General features: G+C 37.3%; 1 protein-coding gene and 1 long non-coding RNA gene across 3 annotated transcripts in view; one reads left to right on the top strand and one right to left on the bottom strand.

The window, feature by feature from the left end:
* The window catches only part of LOC106727437, a 2410-nt gene extending 1575 nt beyond the window's left edge, over nucleotides 1–835 (bottom strand). Inside the window, exon 1 of the long non-coding RNA XR_001363621.1 lies at nucleotides 240–835. This is a non-coding gene — a long non-coding RNA (uncharacterized LOC106727437). The remainder of the gene's footprint in view (nucleotides 1–239) is intronic.
* PPP2R5E (protein phosphatase 2, regulatory subunit B', epsilon isoform) overlaps nucleotides 7–20885 on the top strand; it is a 176714-nt gene continuing 155835 nt past the window's right edge. The window contains exons 1-2 of one of the 2 annotated variants that reach the window (XM_005874037.2): nucleotides 7–91; nucleotides 2185–2348. In XM_005874037.2, the coding sequence (XP_005874099.1) occupies nucleotides 2192–2348 (157 nt within the window). In that variant the 5' untranslated portion in view covers nucleotides 7–91; nucleotides 2185–2191. The remainder of the gene's footprint in view (nucleotides 92–2184; nucleotides 2349–20885) is intronic. The other variant, XM_005874036.2, reaches the window with a different exon arrangement.

Genomic DNA, 20885 nt, shown 5'->3' on the forward strand with positions numbered 1-20885 from the left:
CCCGCCCCCCGCCCCCGCTGCGGCCCTCTCGCGCGTCTCCCGCCCCTCAAAGCCACAGATCATCTTCGGATTCTTCCCCAGAAGCTTCAAGGTAACTTCGTCCCTCCAGCACCGGGGTTCGCCCGCTTCCTCCCTGTCTTCCTGGGCAGCCTGCGGGGCACCAGCCTCGGGAAGGCCTGGAGTGCGGTGGGCCGGGGTGCGGGAGAGAGAGGAGGGCCCGTCCCACTTGTCTGATTTACCTGCAGATGCTTCGGACGATGCCTCTCCTGCACTCTTCCCCCCTGACCGCTTTTCTCCACCTTCCGGCATTGGAGGCGTGTTCTCGGACCCCCGATCCCCCGACGGGGCGGGGAGGAAAAGGGAGATCGGGGTGGTGAGGATTCTGTGGCCGCTGATCTTCAGGGCTTGGGGTGGAGGTGGCTGGGAGCAAAGTGGGTATGGGAGCTCTCTCTCCCGACGAACCTCTTCCCCGCGGTTCTCCACCCGCCGCCGCCTTTGGCTCACCCTGAGCCTGGGACATGCCCGATGCTGAGAGGATGAGGCTGCGGGCGCCGCGGTCCAGGGCGAAACCTGTTTCCCCGGGCTTCGCCCCGCTGCCGCTGCACGTTCAGTTCTGCAGCGCTTCAGGCTTGAGATCCTTGACGTCGATTCTTGGCCGCGGACATAAGGGCCAAGGGATTAAAAAAAAAAATTTGCTATCAATAAACCACTTTTACAAGTGGGAGATGAGGAATAAAGAAGAGATAAAAAGAGTAGTGGAGGAGCAGGATTTACTGAAATAATTGGGTTGTTACGGTTAAATGAAATCTAAACAATTCACATGCCAGATGGGGAAAGCGGCCCCTAAATTTACAGTGTACAAATATGATGTGGAAGCTTGTCGCTGATGCAGTCATTATGAAAAATTTTAAGTGATCTTTCTTCTGTAGTCATACATAGTTTACAATTCCATTTTGAATCTGTCACATATTATCTAAGACTAACAGATAAATTTCTAAAAACTTTTTTTAAAAAAAAAGAGAACCAGAATTTCAACCCTCAATATCATATGGTGTTGTGTGCTTTTTTGTACGTGTGTTTTTTAATGTTTTTGTTATTTTTACTTTGTCAGAAACCAGGTTATTGAGATAACTTTTTATTCTTACAGGTTCAGGAAGAAACTACCTTACCCTTTCATTTATAGATTAAAAAACATTTGTCTTAATGTTTGGAATGACGGCATTTCCCTCATATACATTATTTCTATTCCAGTCTGCCATTAATCTTGCATTGAAATAATGGCATCTGTTTAAATTGTTGAATGAAATTGAGCTCAACACGTTACTTTTAGGAAATAGCCTTCATTTTAATAATTTGACAGGGTTAAAAAAATCCAAAAGAACTGTTCAGTTTCATCAGTTTGATGGAATGAAAATTAATATTTGATAATGAACTTCAAGGGAACTCAGCTTGGTTGTTTAAGTGGGTTGTGAATTTAAGTTCTCATTTCAACTTTGGTGCATGATTTCATCATAGTTTATTAAGCTTTAATAACTTAAGATGCCTTCATTAAAAAAGATGTCTTTGAAATGATTTTAATTATGCCTTTTATGTGTTCTGTTTAAAGTAATCTAGCCTGTTCTTATTTGCAGTGTGTTGTAGTTTATCATAGCAAACACAGCCAGCACATTGCATTAAAAGTCATGCCTAGATAGTTTCAGTAATTGTAAATGACACTTGCTGCGATACATTGGTGTGGATGCTTGAAGTAGCATACGGGTTTCAACTGCAGAGCCCATTCATAATATTAAATATCTTGGGAAAATGTATCAATGGAAGTTTTCCAGCTGCAGAATAGTTCCAACATTACTTCAGGAATCTCAAGATGAGAAGAGCTTTGTAGTTAGAAAATGAGTAGATAGCATGGAGTTCTTCAAGTCTAAATGAGCATCTTTAATGCTTATCATAGCAGGAACAGCATAATACATTAGAATTACAGTATTGCATATATGGTAGTTATATTACTTCTGTTTTTCACCAAATTTTTATGTTTTCTCATTGAACATGACTTAGTTGATTTTATTTGCTTTCTTTATTACATAGTCCCATTTTCATGAATATTGTATATGAGAATTTTAGAATTTATGCAACTCACATTTATGCTTTAGCCTTGGGAATATATTTATGTTACCTCTTTCTCTTCAGTAGGGATATGTCCTCAGCACCAACTACTCCTCCATCAGTGGATAAAGTAGACGGATTTTCTCGGAAGTCCGTCAGAAAAGCCAGACAGAAGAGGTCGCAAAGTTCCTCACAGTTTAGGTCTCAAGGCAAGCCTATTGAGTTAACACCTCTGCCACTGCTGAAAGGTAAGGCTCATGACCAGGTGATGGATTCCTTTTCAGTTGATCTTTTTAAAGCTATATATAATTTCCTTTTTGTAGAGTTTCATATTTGTTAAATTTTGTGTCACAAATTGAGGGATGGGAGATTTCAGACTTGTTGAAGTTATTGGTGTGTGACCAGATACACCCTTTCTCCCTTTTAAAGGGCTCAATTTAATATAAATAGTTGTGGATAAATGAAAAAAACAACAACTTATTATCAGGAGGATCTCTCACATTGATAAGTAGGAAAATTGACTGCCAGAGAAAGTTTAAGATGTCTGGGTCTGTATTTTTCATTTGACATTTTGATGTACACGTTGTGTGCAATGATAATTTCAAATTGTACAGTCTTAATTACAGGAAGTAGACCTAATAGAGGAGATGGTACCATTAACTTACATATAAAAAAATGATGTTTGAAAGATTTCATTTTTAAAAATCAAGAAAAAGATGGACAATGTAGTAATTGATTACATGCATTCTTGTTTTCAGATAGTGCAAATATAAAGTATATGTGATGATCATACTTGTTTAATAATAATTTTTCTCTTTACATTGGAATAAATTAAGGACTAGTTTTTTAATATGAACTTGTTTTTTTAAATTAGACCTTTCAACTTTTGTTTAGGTAGGTGGATACTTTTGGTTCCTTTTTAAAATTTTATCTGTTTGCTTTATGTTTATGAACAGGCATTGTTTGAAATGTGTTGAAATGTAACATCTATGTCATGCAATCTATCAGAATCTACCTTTGAAGGTAGAGTTTTGTCTGCCTCACACTTAAGAGGGAAGAGAAAGGGGACATGCACAACATAAGGCACTATAGTGGCTTAGAGGAAATCAAAACCTGGTTTGCTATTTCATTCATGAACATTTATTTCTGTAATTGTGAAACCAGAAGTTATTATAGGAAAAACTAGATTGGCTAGATGATCCTTAAAATTTAGCTTAGGATATTTTAAGCTTGTATTTTTTTCCTAGTGAACATTTTTTTTAAAGGGAGGAAGATTCATAAATGAGATTCTAATATTTATACTTGAAATCAGTGGACACTAAATGAATACTGGTTATTGTAAAGATGGTATGTTTATCAGTTAGTAAAGATGAGGTTTTATGAGTTGGGAGGGGAGGGGAATATTCTGGCTAAAGATTTTGCTTAAAGAAAAAAAATAGTCTTTATGAAACTTTGGAAGAAAAATGAAGGAAAAACTCTAGTGATAAAATTAACCATGCTTGAAATACAAAGTTGGGAGGCATACATTGGATTCTTTAGTTACTTATTTACTCTGATATCCTATATAATAAAGCTTATATGCTAAGTGTCCGGTCGACCAGTCGGCTGTTCAACCAATCAAAGTGTAATATGCTAATAATATGCTAAGGCTGCTGCTCAACTGCTCGCTATAACACGCACTGACCACCAGGGGGCAGACAGTCGACCGGTTGACCAATTGCTATGACGTGCACTTACCACCAGGGCGCAGACAGTTAACCCGTCGACTGGTTGCTATGACACGCAATGACCACCAGGGGGCAGACACTCAATGCAGGAGCTGACCCCAGCCTGCAGGCCTCAGGCCAGCCAAGGCGGGTGCCAGCAGGGGTGGGGGTGGGGGGGAGCCCCATCACCTTGCTGGGTGGGACGCCCAGCAGAGAGAGGTGCCCTGTGGCTGTGGTGGCACTGGTGGTGAGTGGACAGCGCCAGGCCGGCCAAGGTGGGTGCCAGCGGGGGCCCCCCTGGTTGTCCCCCAATTGCCCCGCCATTTGCCCCACAGATTGGCCCTGATCGCTGGCCAGGCGTAGGGACCCTACCCATGCATGAATTTCATGCATTGGGCCTCCAGTTAGAATATAATCTTCTTTGGTTTAGGAACCTTGTTTCTCTTATCTCTAGTTCCTACATTAGTGCCTAGTACGTAGTTGGCATTCAATAAGTGTTTGTTAGTAAATGAATGAACATTGTTAGTTGACATCTAGGTTATTAGTAATAGTAGGATAGACATTTATTTTTCTTCCCTAAATATTAAAAAAACTTTTCCCCCAAATCCAGGCCATGAAAATTTTAACTTGTAATTTATACAAAATTATAACCTTGTTTAATGAAGACTTTTTATTTGTAGAGGGATCAATTTGCTGAGTATTCACTTAAACTCCTGAGAATGGTTTTTTGCTCTGGAAATTCTGCATGTTTCAAGTTGAAAATTCAGTGGTATCTTGTAGTAAGAGGGTGGAGTGGATTTCATATATGACATATTAAGAGCGATTCCTTTTACTTAAGGGGATTCATCATTTCCATTTTACAGAAGTTAAGATGTTAAGTGCAGTGAAACCCCATTTTTGTGCTGCTGTTTGGGCACTGAATCATGGGTTGATCAAATCACCAGACTTTTAAAAAATACAGTTTGAGAGAATAGCATACCTGAAGTTTATAATGGACTTTTAGAGCAGAATTTTATGATCAAATTTTCTGTTGTCAAATCTTTTATTTTATAATGTTAGCTTTTAATATTAATTAGATTTTGTAGTGCTTGAAAAAGAACAGTAAAGTTTCTAGATTATTTCAAAAAGGCTGACTAACATAGCTCTGGTTTCTTTACCAGTGATGACATCCTCTTTTACTATTTAAAAATATTTTTCTACCCTTTGTATTTGAAGATTTTATGAAAATAAATAGAGATCTTATTATTAGGTTACAGTAGAATTAAGCATAGGAACATATTGATTGAACAACAATTATTATATTGTTACCTAATATATAATAATGTATACTTAATATATGTAACATATATATTACCTAAGGGAAGCAGGTGGCCTTCCTGAGGTAAGAATAGAGGCCCAGGGGTCACACATAGGTAGGTTTCAATTTTGGGTCCACTCATAGCTATGTGACCTCTAAGCAATGTTTTTTTTGAAAATCTCCAAAATTAGGAGAGCAGTAGTATTATTTAAAAAATATATTTATTTATTAAATTTATTGGGGTAACATTGGTCAACATGAACATACAGGTTTCAGATATGGGTTTCTATGTTACAAGATCTGTATATTGCACCATGTGCCTACCACCCAAAGTCCAATCTTCTGTCACTTTATATTTAAACCCCCCTTCTCCCTCCCAACCCCTAGGAGAGTATTAGAATTTACCTCAGAGAGTCAGTGCCTTCAAGTAGGTAAAACATTTAGTAGCTCAGTACTGGGTACATCATCGTAGGAGTTGAATATTAATTATTATAAGTATAGGAAGAACTGTGTAATAGAAAATGCTTATCAGTGTTTTTCAGTTGATTTCTATTTTTTTAATACATTACATGGATTATTTTCATTTAAGGAAGAAAAATATGGAGCATGTATGTATAGCTGTGAGAATTAGACTTTTAAAGCAAAAAGGAGAACTAGTTCTTTTGGAGCAATCTTAGCATTACTGTTTAGTCAACATCAGTTTCACACTGACTTCTGATTTCAGGAATAAGAACTTAAGATGGCAAATGTAATTTATTTTCAAGGTAAATTCCGTTTGTGGAGAATTACTAGATAACATTTTTGTTAAATAACTTAATTGGCAGTTGTCTACTAGGACAGGGTCTCCAAACATTTTTTGTAATTGGTTACTCCTATCCATAAAAATAACATATGCAAAGTATCCCCAAAAATGTACACACACTTTGAATAATTATAAAGGCAATGTTTATTAAAATGCATTTCATTTTCAAAATTGAGCTATCAGCTGTTAAAGTGTGTATACATTTTTTGGGGACACCCTATATATCTATTTATACATTGCATACTTGTGCTATTACACAAATATGTAATGCTTCTTAAGAACATACATGAACAAAGGGAGTTCTAAAGGATGATATTGAAAAATAAAATGTAAAGAGTTTAATTCTTAATTTTGTACCTCCTTTTCCCTTGCTCACCCCCAATGCATGCACTGGCTCTGAGCACATCCTTTTTTTGAGATCTTGCTTCTAAGAGTGAACCGCCTCTTCAGGTTTTGAGCCTTGTTAGTTTTGTAGCATTTTGTTTTTGAGCCACAGAGAGAGGTGAAGAGGTGAATGAGAAAACTTCTTTCTTTACCTTCTTGAGGTTTTTGAATTTATTGCACTTCAAAGAAACAAAATCTGAATTGAGGATTTTGCCAGTTTCAGGAGTGTCATAGGTGGTTCTTTGTCCAGGGTTCTTACCGTGCTGTTGGTGGGTGGGTTTCAGAGGGCCCTTGACCCTCTTGAAGTTCTAGATGGTATTTTATGTCTTTGTGCAGATTGACATTTTTCAGGGCAAAGGCTTTAGAGCTTTCAGCAGATTTTCGGAGGAGTTTCTCCAAAGGCTAGGGAACCGCTGCTTTGGGTGGTAGGCTTCATTTTCCTCCCTCAGAGCAGAAAGAGATAACTTGTCATATAATCCCTTTCTGTAGAAAGGAGACCTCACGACAAGAGGTTTCTTCTGCATGTCTCTCCTGATTTTTAATTCTTTTTTTTTATGTCAGAAAGAATTTTAAAAGGTGTTTGAAGGTAGAAGTTACTGCATGACTATAGGGGGGTTGTTTGAAAAATTAAGCTAGGTAACTAGGACTACCAATGGTAAAATTGAGTGTGCCTATGAAAAAGCATTTTCCTGGAATAGCTGGGGACCTGGAAGAAGTTGGGAGGAGAAACTCAAGTTATCTTTGCTGGTGAATAAATAGTTTAGAAGGAGAAGAGAAGCAGTGGCTGTCGGTTCTGCTGTGTGCCAGGCGATGTAATATATGAGCTTCCCAACACCACCAAGAACAGGATGTCTGCAGTTAACTGAGCCAAGTAACTTGCTCAGTCCTGCAGAGAGAGTCAGGGTTGGGACCCCAGGCCTGTCAGGTTCCAGAGCCAGTGTCTATTATGCGCACTAGCAGTAGATGAACACAGGTGAGCATGGGAGCTAATTGCCATCTTGCTCATGTTGGGCTGGAATTATGTACTAACTGAATCATCTTACTACCTTTGGAAGGAACCTGAAAATTGCGAGGATACTGAAGTGATAAGTGATAAGAAAGAGAAGCAGAGAGAAGGGAAGAGCAGCCAGGCAGGCAGTAGCACTGTGGGAAGATATAGGTAGGTGGTGATGGGGAAGACTCAGGGTAGAGTAGTGGGCCTCCGTGTAGCCAAGAAGCAGGCAAGAAGGGTAGCCAGCACCTCACAATGGTGGGGAGGGGGAAGATGCTGCTCTGGACTCCTGCAGGACTCAAATGCTGTTACAGTCAAGGCATATCAGCCACGGGGAGGTTAGGGTTTGGTAAACTGGTGGCATTCTGACAGTGGTGTCCTTTACCATTCATCTTTCCATTTAAGGGAATTAGCTTGTTATAGGAAAGGGTATAGGCTCAAGTCCAGGTGATTATCTTAGCTTTGTGAACTGAGCTTGGTGAACTGAGTGTTGGAGCTTCAATTTTCATTCTTATAAAATGGGACTGATACTTTCCGAAGTGGTAGTGAAGGGTGAGATCAGGTGGGTAAACTGCCTAATGTGTGTTGGGTTGCTTAATAAATATTCCTTCTGTTATCATTCTGTTTGTCATCCATCTTTCTTGGAGTTACTCCTCTGAACCTGGATCTTGTTTCAGAACACGAAGTGTTGTAAGGGGAGAGATCTGGCCGAAGTTCATTCATGTGGGTACCATGAAAGACTTTCATTTTATGGTGATGATATATTTTAATTTAATTAATTTGTGGTTGTTTGTGCCTGGAACACTGTTCAAAGTAAGATGGTAAAACATTAAAAAGAACATGGAGAAAATTGGGACTTGGCATCATTTCAGGAAAAGTACTGTCTTCTAATAAGGAAGATACAGGCTTTTGAATTACCCTTTTTCACCAAAGCATCCTTAGAAGAGGATATCTGGAAATAGAAGCGGGTACAACTCTGTCACATTTTATAAGGACATACAGTGAGACTTCTGAGTGGGTTCAGGCTTCTAAGGAGCTATCAGAAATTATCAGTTTGGAAGTCACAGATATCGTGTGACTTGCATGTTATAGGCATATAACACTTTCTTTTTGAATGAATATTTTGGAATCCAGGGACATTTGTAGCAAAAATGAGTTTCTTTTGAGGGTCAGGAAGCTACTTCAATCTTTGTTTCATCAAGTTAATTTTCCAAAAAGATAGTGATGCATCAAAAGGACTGGTGTTTTTACCTAATTTGTGAGCAAAAGTCAAAATGACTTGAAAGCAGATTGATACAAGGGACTTTTAAAAATGAAGGACATTAAAAAAAAAAAAAAAGCCCTAACCAGTTTGGCTCAGTGGATGGAGCGTCGGCCTGCAGGCTGAAGGGTCCCAGGTTTGATTCCGGTCAAGGGCATGTACCTTGGTTGTGGGCACATCCCCTGTAGGGGGTGTGCAGGAGGCGACTGATCGATATTTCTCTTTCATCAATGTTTCTAACTCTCTATCCCTCTCCCTTCTTCTCTGTAAAAAATCAATGAAATATATTTTTAAAAAAATGAAGGACATTTTTGGGCTCTGTGTTCTGCCCTGTCCTATGTTTCCATCTACATTTGATCTCCATCTACTACTAATACAATGAACTGGTGTTTTTAACAGTAACCAGTCATCTAGAAATAATATTCCTTTCACTTTAAGAAACTTAAGGATATTTTAATCAAAAACAAGATGACGTTCTAAAACTTAGTTCTGAAATTTACTTGGATGTGGCTGGATATAAGGGGAGATCTGTCTGTAAGGTTTCAGGTATGAGGAACTTTGACATAACCTTAGGATGTTGAGAAAGTGTACTTCACTAACTAGGTTTAGTTTTTCCTTAAAAAACTTTGGATAGAGATATAGTTTGTTGTGTTTAGATTTATATCTTAACATTGTAAAAGGCATTTCAGCTAATGGTGGAATTTATTTAGGCTTTTCTGGGTTAGTGGGATGTTCTAGAAATGGTGTATACTAGATGCCCTTGGGCTTAGGAGTTGTAGACCCTGTACTCATATTCTTGAATTATGGTGCTGCTTGAATGAAATAAACCAAGTGCAAATGCTTTTCAAGTATATATGAAGCAAACAGCAATGAAAGGAATCTACATATGGCCTGACTAAATAGTCTCTTCCAAGGGCCTTACATTCTAATTTTTGCAGTTGTTCTGTGGGCCGTTTAATCCAGTCAGTTCATTCATCAAATTTCTGAGCAGTATGATGCACCAGGCATGCCCTCGGAACACAGTAATGAGCAAATCAAGAAGGTTGATGTCCTTCTTCTCAAAAGGTCATTATAGGCCATTGTTATAGCTGGAGGTCAGAGACTGATGGGGCTGTTTACATTGTCAGGACCAAATCATTCAGGTTGGGTTAAAATTTGTCCTTGATCCTGTCCTTGTACATATCTGTAAATATACAACTATAGAATATATAAATTACCCATAAACTCCTTACCCAGTCGTGAGGAGTAATATTTTCCCCTCATGCTTATATGTTCCAGTGTTGTACTTAAAATTTTTTTGGTTCTATGTGATGATTAATAGCATTATAATTACATTGAGATAGGCTTATCATTGGAGTTGGAATTAGAAAAAGTTCTTTTGTCATGGTAATATCGTGCTTGTCATTTTATGATACTGAGGTTTCTTTGAAAATAACTGGAAGATTACTCTGAGATAGTCTTATTGTTGGATTTGGAATTGAAAAAGTTCTTTTTTCTTGTTTATGGTAACATCGTGCTTGTCATTCGATGATACTGAAGTTTCTTTGAAAACAAATCACTTAATTATTGCTTCCTTTAAAATAATATTACCAGTTTACTTTCAGACTATAAATGTGAAATGTACAAAATGTCCTTTTAAATTTAAATAAAATCCATCTGCACATCCAGCTATATGCTCTATAGGTGGCCCTGTGTTATTGAGTTTATAATCTTAAGTTTTCATGTGTTTTAATTCACTGGGTTATGAACTGCTGCTTGGAATAGTGGGGACATAATACAATAGATTGAATTCATTAAAAGAATAAATGTTTAGAAGATTAGAGCTAGAATTACTGTCAGCACCAGTTGAAGTTCATTAAATGAGGATGCAAGCAACAATAAAAGTACAGTTAGGCAAAGCAATTAACATTGGTGATGTTATGGTTACTATGAAGATGGAAAAATAAATAATTGAAAGTATTTAAAATTTGATAATTTGAATGAAGTTAAAAATTGAATCCACCTCCTTATCACTTGCTAATTTTAAAGTTTCTCGAGCTATTATGATTTAAATTATTTTGTGTTATCTGTGCTGCCTTCTGTGGGTGGTGAAAATTGAGTGGAGTGAGTCTTTTCGTTCTGTACCAGTGCTTGAAGCAGAACTGGATTTGAGATGGTTTACATAAGAGGGAAGCCTTGACCTGTGGGAGAGTCCAACAAAATAAGTAAAAGGACTGTGGAGTTTGGAGTCTTTGACAGTTGTCCTTAAATGACCACTCTTGTATCTTAATGGTTAATGAATTTCAAAATAATTTTAGAATCATTTTATGATTAGTCAAATAATGTGCAATCTTGTGAGTGCAAGTTTATATTTAATATCAATATAGTATTGGTGAAATTATATTAAGGTTTTACTTAATGGGATATTATTTTTCTTTTGCATGGTAATGTAAGTAGAACACTACACCTACATTTTTTGTCTAGAAAGATTCCCCTGTTATTTTTTAGCAAGGTTGTTTATAATTCTGTACTATCTCTAAAGAGAATAATTTTTTCACATTAGGGTATCATAGTTATTTGTGTCTTTCTTGGTGAGATAGTCGTGAAGTTTTGCTTGACTCATTTGAAAAAGATGAGAGATCAAAAACTTCTCCATAAGGTGATTTTGAGGATTAAGTTAATATAGCTAATGTTTAGAGTAGGTTCCAGATCATGGTGTTATATAAATGTTAGCTGTCTTTGCTGTCATCGTTGATGTTATTATTATTTATTTATAAATACTACTGATGGTATTTTAAGATCTGGGTTTCAAGTGGATCTTTTTTTTTCCTTTAAGATATTTTTATTGATTTTAGAGAGGAAGGGAGAAGGAGAGATGGAAACATCAGTGATGTGAGAGAATCATTGATTGGCTGCTTCCTGCATACCCCCACACTAGGGACTGAGCCAGCAACCCATCTTATGCCCTGACGGAGAATGGAACCATGACCTCCTGGTTCATAGGTCGATGTTCAAACACAGCCACGCCAGCTGGGCTAAAGTGGATCTTTTAAAGATGATTTATTTCTGTATTTTATATTTAGGGAAGTGGCTATTTGTTTTTTAAACTCCATTAAGTCTATCATAGACTAAATTGTTTAAGTGAAACAATATATCACTATATATTGCATTTGCTAATGAACTTTAAAAAGCATTTAAAAAGTATTTTTGAGTGAAGTAACATTTGGAAGCTGTCAGAGTCAGTATACTACCAGACCCAAGGACTAGTCTAGCCAGGTGTGAGCTGCTTTGCTCTATGGCAGATGTTAAAACCTTGTGTTCACCTGTCTTCCCCAGTTGGTATGGGTGATGTGTTGGGGGAGATTGGGGAGATGGATATGTGTGATGACACTGAACATTATTACTGTGAATCATGGGGAAGGATTGTTGGTGGCTGCTAAGTGGTTGGTGAATGTTACCTGGACAGATAGGAAATAGTGGGTAACCTAACATCTTTCATTGAGTGGGAACATTGAAAAAAATTAAAGAAAGAATCTAAAAATATCTAACGATGTTGCTAGGAGTTTTGCAAAAGTATCTTTGCAGCAGGTGGCTTAGAATATGAATTTTACATGTGTTAGAAATTTTTCTTCATCTGTGAGTTTTTACCTAACGCTATTTTTATGAACTGAAATTATGAATTTGTTGAGCACCTATAATTTTGATTAGCAGGGAAACCTGTATTTAGTCTTTATTTAGATCTAGAAAATTTGGGAAGTTATGTTTATTACAATGTCCAAACCACTCATTTCTCATACTTACCTCATTGATAATGCAAGTTGTCATTGATATGTCTTCAGATTCTATTGAGAGAAGAAAATGTATTCAACCCCAGTGGATGTTTTTCCTTTCATAATAAATTCAAATAAAATAAGTGTGAATGAAAATATTCACAAAAGCAACATGTACATATAATTTTGAAGTAGGTATAGAATGAGGGGACCAAGGTTCCAAGAAATAACTGGTAGTTCAGAGTCTAGTAAGTGTGGTTGAATTGGAATGTCAATCAGAATTCTCCTTTCCAAGTTAGCTTCCTGAGCTGGTAGATGCTTGATGTTTCTCTTCTACCTTGAGTTCTTACTTTTTATTTTAAAGATTTTAAATAAAGACTCTAAGACTTAACAATGAGAGCTTCAGTTGAGGCAGGACACTGTAGATGTATATACTGTTTGATTTCAGCTTTATTGAAGCAAAAGACAGTCCCCTATAGTTCTCTCCCCCAGCCCCATCTGTCTGTTAAAAAAAAAAAGAATTTTGACATTTATTTTTTTCTTCCCTTTGTATTTTTCCTTCCTAAGTCATTTTGCAGGTATGTTTGCTTGGGACAACGTACAGAGCTATGGCCAGGTTGGAAATATAAAGGTAGCATGGGAGGCTAGGTAGATTGACGATGAAGACAAAGATATTGCGTGTCCAGCAGGGTAGAGTCATGGAAAGTGGATAGGTTTGTGAGCCAGTCCATCTTAGAATTCCAGCCAATTTTCCTTGCCTGTTAGGTGACCTTGGACAAATGATCTTAGAGCCTCAGTTTGCTCATCCGTAAAGTGGAGATAATATCTGCCTTGCAGGATTAGTTTGAGAGGTGATATATATGAAATGCTCAGTGCTGACACATGGTAGGCACTTGGTAATTGATAGTTGTTATGATATTTCCATCCTTGAGGTCAGGATTCATGTCCATTCATGATTGAATTCCCATGGTCTAGGACAGTGGTCGGCAAACTCATTAGTCAACAGAGCCAAATATCAACAGCACTTCTTCAAAATAGACTCACCCAGGCCAAAAACTGACTTCTGCGCATGGGCCACGAAGTTTCAATCGCACTGTATACGTGCCCGCAGGTGGTATTTTGTGGAAGAGCCACACTCAAGGGGCCAAAGAGCCGCATGTGGCTCGCAAGCCGCAGTTTGCCGACCACGGGCTAGGATAAGTGCTCCCTTCACATCTTCCCCGCTCAATGAGTTCCTGTTGAGTGAAACCATCCTTTCAGTGAGGAAGGGAAATCTTCATGAGGGTGTCCCAAAAAATGTATATACACTTTGAATGATTATAAAGTCAGTGTTTGTGAACATCCAGTTCATTTTCAAAATTTAAAAGAATCTACAGATATGAATAATTTTTTTTTTGTCAATGCCTGTTTTCAAACTGATGACTGTTCTGGTACAGGCACTGCTGATAACAGGAAGCAATGGAATGGCAAACATTAAAAATAATTTCATTTGGTATTTGTGCACCCTCAATTTGTCTACTATTGCTGGTTTTGTACCATAAGCTTTCTCTTTTATGTATCCCCATAAAAAAAGTCTAATGGAACTTTAGGATAAATTTTCTTAGTTCAAAGCTTAGTCTGGCTTCACTCATTATTTCAAATCAGTTAAACCTGAAAAGGAGTGAAAAATTAAGTGAGTTATCAGCTGTTAAAGTGTGCATACATTTTTTTTGGACACCCTGTATATAAAATGGTGCTAACTCATAAAATCACTTCATACTCATTCCTTTTTCTTTTCTGGTTTGTATCTTAAATATTCTTTTAAAGAACTTTTTAAAAATGAAGAGTGTTTTTGTGCAATGTAGCTGTGTAATAAACTGAGCATGGCTTTAACTACAAAGTTTTATGATTATGGCCCACTCCGGTTAGGCGAAAAGGTGCTGCTTTGGACAGAACAGAGTCTCTGAATCTGAAAGACTTATGATAATCAAAGGTTGCCAAATGCTTTGACAGGATCTGGGCATAAGTTTCATTTTCTTTATCCTCAGTCATTTCGGCTCTGATTGAGAGAGCTAGCAGTGTCCGGCATGTAAGGAGATATGGAATAAGTGTTTATTGGATGAATGAATGTATGAATATGGTGATTGTTCAGATATCAAAATTTAGTGGGGCCTTTATTAGGTAGTATTTATTTGATCAGCTGTGGAGAGCAGAAATGGTATACAAACATTAAATGAATTTCAGTGTAGCAGCCTTGACAAAAAACAACTCAGTTCCTGTCACATCTAGGGTTTAGACCAGATAGAGATTTGCTGATTCACAAGAACTGTTGCTGGCACTAACTTGGCACTTTTGCTGCTCTCTTTGGAATACACCGTAGACAACTTTTCTTTTTTTTTTTTTTTTGGTTAATCTTCACCTGAGGATATTTTTTCCATTGATTTTTAGAGAGGGAGGAAGGAATGGAGGGAGGGAGGGAGGGAGGGGTGGGGAGAGAGAGAGAGAGAGACAGACACACGTTGACATTGATGTAAGAGAGACACATCAATTAGTTGCCTCCCACATGCACCCTGAGCAGGACCCTGACCAGGACCAGGGATTGAGCCTGCAACCCAGGTACCTGCCCTTGACTGGGAATCAAACCTGTGACCCTTCGGTCCTTGGGCCAGTGCTCTAACCAAATAGCCACATTAGCCAGGGCATACAAAACTTTTCACTGGGCTGGAACCCAGGACCTGAAAAGCATTACCTTTGTTAGTCTCCTCTGGGTAGGTTTGTGGGGGATGTGTGAGTGGAAGAGTGAGCTGTGGGGGAGAGTATAATATTCTAGTCCTTTCTCTTGCTCTGGCCCCTCTTTGCCTTATAGGGATTTATGTCAGCTCAGAGACACTGGTTCTGGCTTCTCATGATTAATGAAAGATGAGTGCTATAAGAGTTACTTCTCTGGTCCTCTGTAGTTTCTCTTTCCTCCTAGCCAGATGGACTTTTTCCCTTCACTCAACCTGTCTTCACTTTTGTTTGATATGTATTTAGGACATTTAAAAAGCTTATTTTAATTCTGGCCTTAGGCAATCGTAATTAAAAAGGAAAAGTTTCTGTTTGCTGTTGCAGGAAGTCTGCTCCTTCCATCCTGTGCCTCCCATCCCCTACAGTTGGTACATTTTTTAATACTCAAGAAGTGAATTTTAGATTACTCATGTTTCTATCCCTTCATTAGTGAGGATAATTAAGAGGTGCAAAAATTTGATGTGGTTTGCTAAATTTCTAAGTAACAGGAGTTCCTATTTTTGAAAAGCTGTATACAGTATTTGGCAAGTTTTTTTTACTAAAACCCTCATTTCCCGGGCTCTTCATTTTGCTATACATAATTTGTTAAGACTATCTGTGTCCTTGTCCTCTGTACTTGAAGGAGGTTCAGTGTATATTCTGAATAGACCTAGGAGGCCTTTCTTTGGAGAGCATATCTTCAGAAATGTGGATAATTAGGATCCGTGTCCAGGAATTTTTTTCTTCTCAAAAACTCATTTCCACATGTCAAATATAAACCAGGCCCATAAACTGTAGCCAGTGCTTTTGTTTGACCATCCAATTTCTGTTTCAGTTCCAAAAAATGTAATTTTTTCCCACCCATTAGATACTAAGGTTTTCTTTCTTTTTTTTTTTTTTGAGGGAGAGTGGGGTCATTCATTGCTGTTTAGCTCATTTTGGTGAAAATAGATGAGCTGTTTCAGAAATCCAGCCAGCCAGCATATAATAAATATTAATGTTAGATTTTTATAGAGTTTGGAAAGCTCTGACAGCAGAACACACATATAGAATGGATTCTACTTAATTTATAGGGTAGCTTGAAAGAATTATAAATGTTTTTGTTTTTAAAATTGTGGTGTCAGACATAACTTAAGAGAGAAATAGTCTGGAAGGAGATAAAAAGAAACTGTAAACAGTGGTTATCTTTGGTAAAAAGAAGTGGAAGGTTTCACCTTCTACCTTGACAATGAAAAAATTAATATAAAACAGAAAAGTAGTTGTGTCTGTTTTCAAAACTAATAAAAAGTAAGCAAACTACTGGGAATAAAATAATCCATTGAATATTGATCATCATTGATAGGTCCTCCCTTCTCCCAACTGGTGGGCGGAGTAACAGCAAATATGATGTAACCTGCAGCCCGGAAATACCTGAGTGCCTAACCATGTACCTTATATGGACTATACATTGAACCACCAATCAGCACCTGCCAAATACCCTAAGCCCTTGATTCCTAAGTATCTGAGTGCCTAACTATGTACCTTATATGGACCATACATTAAGCCACCAGTCAGCGTGCGCCGAGTACCCTAAGCCCCCATTCCTTCCCATTCCTCCCCTCAAAAGGAGTGCTCACCTGTGCATGGGTTGCTGCTCTCCCCTTTTGAGACAGCCCTGCAGGTCTTTCTCCTAATAAAGCCTGTAATCCTGGTTTTTGGCCCCCGACTGGTCTTTCAATCATTACATTAGACCTTTGTATAATCAGTTGTAGCGTGAGGAGTCCTTCCATACAGCATAAATGCTTATTCTCATAATTAATCAAATTAGCAGTCAGGTTAATAATCAAAGTGTTATCTGGTGTATGTTTGTTCTTTTATCCACCCATCATCCTCCATTAACCTATCTGTATCAGCCAAGGAAGAGAAGTCCAGTTTGTGATCTCTTCAATATTATTGGTTTCTTTTCTATAAGGAAAGAGCTTTAATTGCTCATCTCTCTAGATTACCTTGAAAAAGCATTATTTTTGATGTTCAGCAGGAGGGTAAAGTACTTAGTAATTTTCAGAAATGGTGTGTGGGGCATTGAAAAGAGAAATTCTATTGGCGTGAAATCTTTTGTTCTCCCTGTTTTCTGAGATTCTTATCTTGGTATTTCATTGCATAAAGAACTCAGCTCCTTGGCTGTCATACCACACTTTAATGAGCTACACTGTAATTTGTGACTTGTGCTCTCTTCTTTTTTAATTAGCTCATTCGACTAGGCAACATCATGTCCATTCTCTATGAGTTTACTTTAGAATTGAAATTTTGTTTTTGTGTAATGCCATTAGAGAAGCCAAGAGAGCTTAGTGGTTTGCATTTGACTTGAGGGATAAAAAGATATTGAATCAGCTTTTGCTGCATAAGAAACCACTCCAAAACTTGGTGGCTTAAAAACAACATCCGTTTATTTAGTTCACCCTTCTGTGGTTGGGCAATTTAGGCTGGTTTCAGATGTGTGATGGTCCTGATCTCCTCTGGGCTCACTCTTTTTATTTTATTTTATTTTATTTTATTTTATTTTATTTTATTTTATTTTATTTTATTTTATTTTATTTTATTTTATTTTATTTTATTTTATTTTATTTTATTTTATTTTATTTTATTTTATTTTATTTTATTTTATTTTATTTTATTTTATTTTATTTTATTTTATTTTATTTTATTTTATTTTATTTTATTTTATTTTATTTTATTTTATTTTATTTTATTTTATTTTATTTTATTTTATTTTATTTTATTTTATTTTATTTTATTTTATTTTATTTTATTTTATTTTATTTTATTTTATTTTATTTTATTTTATTTTATTTTATTTTATTTTATTTTATTTTATTTTATTTTATTTTATTTTATTTTATTTTATTTTATTTTATTTTATTTTATTTTATTTTATTTTATTTTATTTTATTTTATTTTATTTTATTTTATTTTATTTTATTTTATTTTATTTTATTTTATTTTATTTTATTTTATTTTATTTTATTTTATTTTATTTTATTTTATTTTATTTTATTTTATTTTATTTTATTTTATTTTATTTTATTTTATTTTATTTATGTTTTTATTGATTTTAGAGAGAGAAAGGGAGAGGGAGAGAGAAACATCATCAATGTGTGAAACATTGATCAGCTGCCTCCTGCATGCCCCCTACAGGGGATCGAGACCCGGAATTGATCCAGCTACCTTTCGGTGCATGGGAGGATGCTCAACCAACTGTGCCACACCAGCCAGGGCTGGGTTCACCTACACAGTCAGCTGGCAGTTGATGGTTTCTTTCGCATACCTGATGGCTGTGGCTACAGAGGTGTCTGGGCTGTGTGAGTCTTATCATCCAGCTGGCTAGTTGGGTTGTGGGGTTCTCTAGAGCAGTAAGAGAGGGCAAGTGCAAATGCTTAAATACTTTTCAAATCTCTGCTTTCATTATGTTTGCTGTTATTCTATTGGTCAAAGCAAGTTTCAAGGTCAGCTGAAATTCCAAGGTGGAGAAAGATTCTACCTCTTTGTTGGAAGAGCTTTAAAATTATACCACAGTGGCATGAATACAAGGGTGAAAAGATTTTGTGGCCATTTTTGCACTCTGCCACAGATATTCTGAAGACCCCAAATACCAATGGATATTTTCTCTGTTTTTGAAAAATATCTAGAATCCAAACACTTCTCACTGCCTCCTCCACTACTCCTATTCCAAACCACTATTTTCTTTGCTCCTAACAGGTATCCTGTTTTCCCACCCTTGCCCCCTGTGCAATATGCAGCAGCTAGAGCAAACTAAAAAATGGTCCCTCCTCTATTCAAAACATTCCATTGGCTTCTGATCTCATTCAGAATAAAATTTAAATTCCCTCTGGAGGCTACAAGACTTTACATGATACGGCCCTTTCTCTGACTTCAGATCACTCTCCTCCTCACGCATCCTATTCCAGCTACACTTGGCTCCTTGCTCTTTCTCAAATACACTAAACATGCTCTTGCGTCAAGGCTTTGTATTTGCTGTTTCTTGCCAGATATTCAGCATTGGCTCCCTCCTCCACTTCTTTTAAGTCTTTGTTTATGTTGCCTTCTCAGAGAGGCCTTCATTGACATCCTACATAAATTAATGTTCATTCTTACCAATTTCTGGCTTCTTTACTCCATAGCACTTTTCACCACCTGACAGTTGATTATTTTCTGTGTCTTCCAGTTAGACTGCAAACTCCATGAGGACAGCAACTTTGAGTGTTTTACCTAGTTCCTAGAACAGTGTCTGGCACAGGGCATATGCTCCCTCCGACTCAGTGGAATAACTGTTAAGTGAAATTCATTGCCTGGTTTTGGTGGTGGCTCTTTCCCAGAGCTGGTAAGGCCCGAGGCAACCTATCTCCTCCCCTTGCCTGATGCTCAGCTGGACTAGTGTAATGACATTTAATGAAGTGTCCATCCGATTCCCCTTAAAAATGTAAGCAATTTTAAGCTGATGATATTTGGATCATTTTTCTTTTTTTTGTTGTTAATCCTCGCCTGAGGATATTTTTCCATTGATTTTTTTTTTTAGAGAGAGTGGAAGAGAGAGGGAAAGACAGAGAGAAACATCAATATGAGAGAAACACATCGATTGGTTGCCTCCTGCATGAGCCCTGACCAGGGCCCGGGCCAGGGAGGAGCCTGCAACCCAGGTATGTGCCCTTGACTGGAATCAAAGCTGGGACCCTTTGGTCCGCAGGCCAAAGCCCTATCCACTAAGCCAAATCAGCTAGGGCTTGGATCATTTTTCTTCATAAATACCTAACTTCATGTATTTAGAAATATAATCATTCCATTATATGCTGATGGTTTACAAAAATATATAAGTATACATATGTATGTTTTTTGCAGAGGGTAGTACACAGAGCAGACACTATAGGCCAGACATGGAAGCTCAGGTAGTTGTGTTACTACCTTCTCCTTGTACTCTTGAAATTCCTTAAGTTCCTCCAAGCCTCTTTTTTTTTTTTTTTTTTAAAGATCTGTCCCCCAAATTTCTCAGGTCCCACTGGGCCAGGCTTCCTCTGAGCTTTAGCTAACCCAGGCTTAGAGTTGCTGTACTTCAAGTATAATTTGTCTCTCAAATGGCCTTCTTGTAGCTGCTTCTGAGGCTTTGAATCTGAATTCTATTGGTCCACAGGAGTTAACCGTTTGCAGGTTTGTGTTTGTAACATATAGTCAAACCTCTAATTTGGAATAATGAGATGGAGATGGGAATGAGTAGGAGGAAGGGCAGTCTGGCTTAGTGAAACCTTTCAATCAGAATATTTAAAAATAAGGGCAACTATATGATTTTTAAATTACAGTGCATATGACAAAGATATAACTGAGACATAATGAGCCATGTGGAAATGTTTACAGTTCACAACAAGCCTACAGAATAAGCTAAGAGTTTTAAGCAGCAAAGTCTGTGTGGGAGTTATTTGACCCAGGATTGAAGGCAAATTCAAAGAACCTTAGGAATCATTAATTTCTTGAAATCTTTGATTTGAGAAAGTTAGTGATTTTTTTAATGTTAAAATTTCCCAATTTGTAAAGATGTAAAAAAATGTGCAAGTGCAGATTAACTTGTCCTTGATTAGAATCACATTCTTTAAGTTTCAAATGGAAATATCGAAGAGGAGGAGCTGAGACATGTGGTTTCACTGCCCCGTTTTCTTCCTTCTGGCCGTTCAGGTCTTCCCCTTTGGAATTATCTCCCAGCCCAGAAAGTGGATGGATACTCATTAATTTTTGTTGCCCCAAAGCTTGAGTTAGAAAGCTGGGGAGCAAGACGAAGTATTTTTAGGTAATTCAGTGGAAAAAGAGTGCTGGTAAGTGGCAGCAGGG

Source organism: Myotis brandtii, unplaced genomic scaffold, assembly GCF_000412655.1.
Source record: "Myotis brandtii unplaced genomic scaffold, ASM41265v1 scaffold423, whole genome shotgun sequence".
Taxonomy (NCBI): Eukaryota; Metazoa; Chordata; class Mammalia; order Chiroptera; family Vespertilionidae; genus Myotis; species Myotis brandtii.